General features: G+C 32.5%; 1 protein-coding gene across 2 annotated transcripts; it reads right to left on the reverse strand.

Annotated features, from left to right (window-relative positions):
• Positions 1 to 104: 104 nt before the first annotated feature.
• On the reverse strand, positions 105 to 3,300 carry HHP2 (heptahelical transmembrane protein2). Of its 2 annotated transcripts, none has more exons than XM_018127833.2 (4): positions 2,829 to 3,300; positions 2,651 to 2,743; positions 1,193 to 1,207; positions 105 to 998 (listed from the first exon to the last, which is right to left on the reverse strand). In XM_018127833.2, exons 1-4 carry the CDS (start codon positions 3,080 to 3,082, stop codon positions 284 to 286), a joined length of 1,077 nt encoding a protein of 358 aa, XP_017983322.2. In that variant the 5' UTR covers positions 3,083 to 3,300; the 3' UTR covers positions 105 to 283. The 2 variants fall into 2 exon arrangements, with proteins under 2 accessions (XP_017983322.2, XP_007013901.3); XM_007013839.3 differs by lacking the exon at positions 1,193 to 1,207 and adding an exon at positions 2,468 to 2,552 and having other exon boundaries at positions 105 to 961; positions 2,829 to 3,299.
• Positions 3,301 to 6,993: the final 3,693 nt, after the last annotated feature.

Below are 6,993 nucleotides of genomic sequence, written 5' to 3' on the forward strand. Positions count from 1 at the left end.
GAGATATCGTGCGTGTTTTTAGCTTTCCAGCATTAAAAGAGTATGCCTTCAAGTTTAGCATCACCCATAACAAATGAGGATGATATAAGTGGTGCAACTTTGGGTTTCAAATCAGCATGATGAGCAATCAAATATATTCTTGAAACATCACCAATACAACAACATGAACTGCGCTCACTTTCTGAAGAAAACCATGTTCTTGGACGTGATACAAACAACAGGAGAAACAACCTAGAAATATATTTTCCTCATTACTAACATTGTCTTCCTAACAGTGGAATGCCTAATACCCGCAGGTTGCTGTTTCCCGGCGAAAATCCATAATCACTAGTGTGGCAGCACCATGAGCAAGTGCCCCGAGAACAACAAATACATGAAATATTTGATGGCTGTGCCCTGCAATATCAAATGCACCGGGCTTCCACCGCTCTGGTATTCTGCTAGTGTAAACTGCAGCTCCCGCAGCGTATAGAAAGGCCATCGCAAGCTCATATCCAAGGGATACGAATATGTGCGGATGGCCCCAGTGCAGGGCAACTGCATGTGCTGCCGGGATCACCCCTGAGAAACCCATTGTGAGGAATAATGTAGCTCGAAAGGATCGGAAACGGGGTGCTGAGAGAGCAGGTGCTAGCAGAGTGATGATGGCAAGGATTCCAAGCACTGTTATGGATGTGAGATAAAAGAGCCGTGAATATGTGTGGCAGAAGAAGGCATAATAGATGGGTGCAAAGAAGGAGCAGACTATCATAAGAGAGATGCCAGCATAGTCTAGGCGCCAGAAGAAGAGGTTAAAGCGTCTGGAATGGCAAGCAAAGAGGTGTGAGACCGAGCTGCAAACCAAGCAGCCCATAGCACCAGACAAGAAAACAAACCAGGGCCATTTTGGAATAGAGTCATATTTATCTTCTTTCTGCAATTCATACAGAGATGGCTGAGGAATGTGCCTTAAGTGTGAATCCTGCACGGAAGCATCCAAATCATACGCATTAGAGTTCCTTCTGATGATTTACTGCTCCTACTAGAAGGATGTGGCACAGCAGGGTGAAGAAAAGATTAAAATTACAGTATTTGATGAACAATTTCTCTGTTCACAGATATCACGTCATTTTGAACTGTCATTTAAAATGGGCAGATACACCAAGGTCTAATGATTGAAACAAAGATCCAGATTATCAAGTATGCAAAATGCAAGCACAAATGAACACTTCAACAGTTCACCAGTGACCATAGGCCCATTGGTGGTTAGCCCTCTTACCCAAAACGCCTGTTTCAAGCCCTCTTGAGCTGGTGACTTGCATAGAAAAAAGGCAAAAATGAAAAAGAAAGGACATGAAGTCAAGAGTGAGACATCAAAATTATATTATTTCTTCAAGCTGTCCACAAGTTTCTTTTATTATCTTCTTTGTATGGTTTCTATATAAGATTGTTGTCTTGCAGTATGCAAGTCCCAAGGCTGTCAAAAGATCACTAAAATCAAAGCAAATGAACCTCCAGGAGGGACATACATCATCCTTCAAAGATTGTCCATTTAAGACACTGACATTCACCCATTTCCCTGCTAAAGGTGTTTTGGCCTATCACGTCACTTGTCCATAACTGAAAGCACACAGTCCCATCTTCTTGATTACGAGACTTTAACATCTGTTTTAAACGTTGAATCAACTGCAAACGATAAACTTTACAAAATCCTAAACAACTTACAGCCTATTCTCGTCAAGCATTGTGAAACAATTTCATATCAAATAATATAAAAATAATAAAAATAGAATAAAATAAAAGATTAAACATAGACATGTCAAAAAGAACCTGCGTTGGAATAACATAGAATGAGACAATGTGAACAGCATCACAAATTTCAAATTTAATACTACTACTCTTTAATTATAATTGATAAAGCAACGCTGGTGAATGTAACACGTCAAATGTTGTGAATTACTAGTGAGCAGCATACATCCAAAGAGATATTAGAAAATTAGTAGCGGCCACCGCCAGATGAGTAGTCACAAATGTTATGAACTGCTTACTGCTTTAACCAAAAGAATTACCATTAATGGCAGTCAGCCAGCTTAAAAATCTTTCTTAAATCACTACTGGTCCTGGTCAATTGGTCATTGCCAGATATAAATATGGTAAGTGGTAAAATATTGGGAGCATATACTAAAAAGAAAAAGAAAAAGAAAAAATATCACATGGTGTGGCCCCCATTTTCGTTTCAGAATCAAGATATTATCTTTTACTCTGTAACCCACCGAACCATAACTCAACAAAAACCGCTCTGTGCTGTAACGTCCCGCCCATTTCCCTTCCCTTCCGGCCTTCCCTTCCCTTCTTCAGCTCTGCCCAACCCAATCTTCTTTTCCATTTATATTTTTTATACACCACAAAAAATTTCCAATAAAGAAAAAGCCTTTTTAAAAAAGTTTTAAATATTAAATAAAAAGAGAAAAGAAGGAAAAGAACTGACCGGAGTGATGCTACTATGATTATTATCAGAGACGTTAACGTCATTCTTCATCATCATCATCATCAACGGTCCTGATACCTGAGCTCTGGAAACATCCCAACCCTCACGCAAGTTAGCTGTTTGCTTGTAATGGAAACCCAGAAAACCCGGACAAAAACTCAAAAATGACAACCAGGTCCTTACCTGGAAAAACTGGTGATCAAACCTCCAACTCCAAACTCCTCCATGGAACTCATCACCGTCAATCCAACGAATATTAAAAACCCTCCAAAATGCCTGCAAATATATATATGTAGAAATCCCAAAAAAAAAAAGAAGAAAAAGACAGAAAAATTTGTCTAATTATGATCGAGTCCCTTACGTCCAGATGTTTAGCGTTTCGTTGTGCAATGAGAAAAGGCTTAACAAAATGTCTTTCAATGGCCATTCGCATCGGTAATGATCCAAAATGAACTCGTTATCTTTCAAATACTCAGGTAAATCTTCGTACTTCATCAATTTCCTCTTCTTCTCCTCCTTATCATATTCAGCTGAGTCAACTCGCTCGAGTTTCTTATCATCATTCTTCACCGCGGCAACTTTTCGATTACGATGTTGATGATGATGATTTTGCATGTTGCTTGAAGTTGTTCCCAAATGACCTCGCCGGCAAACACCTCCGATATTTTTCCCGGCGAGGAATCGCAAATTGGTTTTTTTTTTTTGGAAGGCGATATATTTATTTTTCTTTAGGCATTTCTGCTACAATTCCTGTTTACATATAAAAAGGCAAAAGCAGGGAAAAGGGAAAACGCGGAAATTCTTTTTAGTTCTCACGCTTCTCTTTTTCAAAATGTTGGTTGGTTTACGTGGCATTAATCGATTAAATAGAAACAATTTTGCGAGCACTCTTTGAAGAATAGGTTCTACGTAGAGTTGGGCTGTGTCTGATTATTGCCCTCAGCTTTTTATTTAATTAACTTTTTTTTTTTTTTTGAGTTATGAAAATTCGAATTCAAAAGAGAGGCAAGAAATCTAGAAATTATATATATATATTTTTTACTAACTTTGGTCATTGTATTTACATTGCAATCATGGCTAACGCCAGCAATATTTCTTCTTTTTTGGAGTTATTTTTGTTTCCATTTCCGATCATTTTTGTAATTGTTTTCATTAAACCATAAATGTTTTCAAATATCTTATTTTCAAAATTCAAAGCAAATTAACGTGAATGTGAAGCACTGGCATGTATTGTTCCTTGTAAGCAATTCCCTCCCAAACTTGGGATAAACATATAAATGAAAGCAAGCCTAAATTTATTTTTATCGCCTTATCTCATCGCTTTGCACTATTATTGAAGAGGAAATAGGAAAGGCAACAAGTTCGAATGTTAAACGGCGGATTGATGATTTAGGTGAAATCATCAATCATCAACTACTACAAGTATTTCAATTTCTCCCGGTTTTGGATTTTTGTTAATTTAAGATAGAAAGTTTCAATTGTAATAATTAAGGGTCAAATATTTATGGTTCTTTACAATTAAAGACTAAGGTGAAAGATTTCTAACACGTGTAAGACACGCACATGACCTAAACGCTAATTTGTTATATAAAATTTCCAACATGCCATGTCATCAACTCAGACTCCATTCACTTATCAACTTAACCTTTAATTGTAAGAAATCAAAAACATTAGATTCTTAATTATTACCATTGAAACGTTTAGTCCTTAATTTAAAAAATGATCAAATATTTAACCCTAATTTAAGCATTTAACCTTAAACTAAATATCATGCTACATTGGCGGTTGTGGTAGCTTACTGTATTAATTAATTAATTTATTTATTTATTGAATGGCTGTATTAACTTTAATTAGGTAAATTCAACCAACTAGCAAGTTTTGTATTAAGTTATTTTATTTTTATTCCACACTAGGTGGTATTATGTCCAGGTCTTACAGCTGCTCCATCAAATTATTGTTAATCTAATATGCATAATTTTTATGAAGTATATATATATATTAGTGATCAAATGAAATAATTAAAACTCTGTATTATACCTTGGATATGGACATTAAATAAGGTCATGATTTGGATTTTCATTATATTTTCATGTTTTATTTTTAGAGTTAAAGTTTGTAAATCTTCAATTTGAAGTCCAAGTATTTGTTAAAATCCTACTTAGAATAAGAAAAACGTTTAAAGAAAAAAAATTAGTTACATTAATACTATCCAGAAACTATAATAAATTACTTTTAATTAATTTATTACAAAAAATAATTTATATTTCATTATTTTTAATGGATTAGTACATATATATTGTTAGTTATAATATATTTACATTATTATTATTATCATTTATAAGAAAATTTTGGCATAATGCTCAAAAAGCCTCTAAATTATTCAAAAAAATTCAAATAAGCACTTATTTATTATTCTATTGCGTTCAATTAAACTCCTATATTTTTGTTATGAATCAAATAAGCTCTTGTAACTAATGGTTGATTAATTATTATTAATCAAAATGTACTTTATCATTTTATACTCACATGGCATTGATGTATATAGGATAAAAAATGCAATAGGACCATATTATCATCCTACGTTAATATGTCACATCATCATCCATTATAACGTACTAATATGTCACACTAAAACCACATCAGTACCACATAATATAGAATGACAAGTGATATTTTAACTAAGTTAATCATTAATTATAAAGATTTATTTGATTTAAAACAAAAATATAAAATTTTGTTGGATTCAAAATAAAAATATAAAAACTTAATTGAACACAATAAAAATATAAAAACTTATTTAAATTTTCTGAATAATTTAGAAACTGTTTTTTAGATATTATGTCAAAACATTTCAATAAAAAAATTATTACTGATTCGTTATTAGTATTATACCAAATATTTACATTCATCGTATATCCTTCCTTTGTTCGAAGTAAAAGTTATTGTAATTTACTAATTGCAAATATCATAATCTTTCAAATTTTTTAATGACTCAATTAAAGTAAAGATCTAGAACTTTTAGGTGTGCTGAATAAATAAATAAAAATGAGTCAATATTTAATTCAATAAAAAATAATCAATTAAGGAAAGTTTACTTTAATAAGGATTTCAATATTAACTCGTACCTAAGAATAGTTTACTTTCATAGAGAGTTTGCGATTAATGAAGAACATAAATAAATTAATATTAGTTAATATTAATTTAATAAAAGTTTGATAAAATTTATTGTAATTAATGACCAACTTTGAAAATCTCCTAATTTTTTAAACTCTTTAATGATTCCGGTAAATAAAGATTCTAGAACTTTTAAGCACCTAATAGATAAATAAAAATTAATCAATATATAATTTAGCAAGAACTTCAATGTTGACTCATAAATAAGAATAGTTTACTTTAATAAAAAGTCTAAAGTTAATAAAAAAATCGATAGATACAAATTATTTAAAAAAAAATACAAAGTCCTTGATAAATTTAATGGTGAGATTTGAAGCCAAATGTTTTTAGATGAAATACAATCTTGAGCTTGTTATTAACTTTGATATTTTGTTTCTTCTATACTCATTGATATATAGTAATTTCATCTTATATATATACCTTTATCTTTGCTAACTCTATGAGTACACTTTGGAGGGTAACACTACATTACGAAATTAGTACGCAGTTGGGTTTTTAGGTACATAAAAATTGAAGAAAGTCGAGCAGCGGATAGGTAAGGACGATATGTTGTTGCCGGCACTCACTGACGGCTTGCATCGTGGTGGAAAAGTTGGTTGAGCCACCACATATTTCAATGCCAAATACACAAGGATTTTCTCACCGGTGAAGGCTAAAAGTATGTTTTATTTTTATTAAATGCTGACCATTTTTTTCTTTTTGGCAACTTGTTCAACAAACATTTTCACCAGAAGTTAAGTTTATTAATTGGTTTACTCCATCCAAAGGTTGTTAACCTGTTACATTATCTGATCCTCAAGGTTTTGATGATAAACAGGGCAAGTAATTTACGTGGTAGTGATTGAAGGGATGACGATATATAGTAGACTTAATTGATAATAGGGAAGAGGGACTTGGCTTAATTAATTTGTGAGCCTTTTTTATGAGTTTATGAAGAAGCTTAATTAATTGATCAAAAGGGTTAGTCTAGGGTAAGGTTGAGCATCAGTTGGTTAAAATAGTATGGTCGATCGAGTATGACGGTTTTTGGTTAGTATCAGGTAGGTTATTTGGTGTCAATTACCTGTCACAATTTGACTGGTTGATCGGCTTGATCGTCGACAAATAACTTGTTGGGTGAGAACTGATCATGCATCATATATAAATAAAAACACAATTAAAACAAAATTAACAAATTGAATTACACCTCACCTTCTTACGATCTCGTTTTTATCAAATTGAGTACAAAATTAAATTAATAAATAAAATATATGATATATCACTTTATCTAAATTACAGAGATTGATAAATCTTTTGTTAAACTACCAAATCAGTCTTCAAAAAGTTCAACCACCTTAGTCTGGTTGTTACAA

This window comes from Theobroma cacao, chromosome 9, assembly GCF_053813885.1.
Source record: "Theobroma cacao isolate CCN51 chromosome 9, ASM5381388v1, whole genome shotgun sequence".
Taxonomy (NCBI): domain Eukaryota; kingdom Viridiplantae; phylum Streptophyta; class Magnoliopsida; order Malvales; family Malvaceae; genus Theobroma; species Theobroma cacao.

Coding starts and splice junctions, on each gene's coding strand:
- HHP2 (XM_007013839.3), bottom strand. CDS start 3,082: ATGCAAAATCATCATCATCAACATCGTAATCGAAAAGTTGCCGCGGTG. Junction 2,553..2,650: donor TTGATCACCAGTTTTTCCAG/GTAAGGACCTGG, acceptor GGATGTTTCCAG/AGCTCAGGTATCAGGACCGT. Junction 962..2,467: donor ATCATAGTAGCATCACTCCG/GTCAGTTCTTTT, acceptor GCTTCCGTGCAG/GATTCACACTTAAGGCACAT.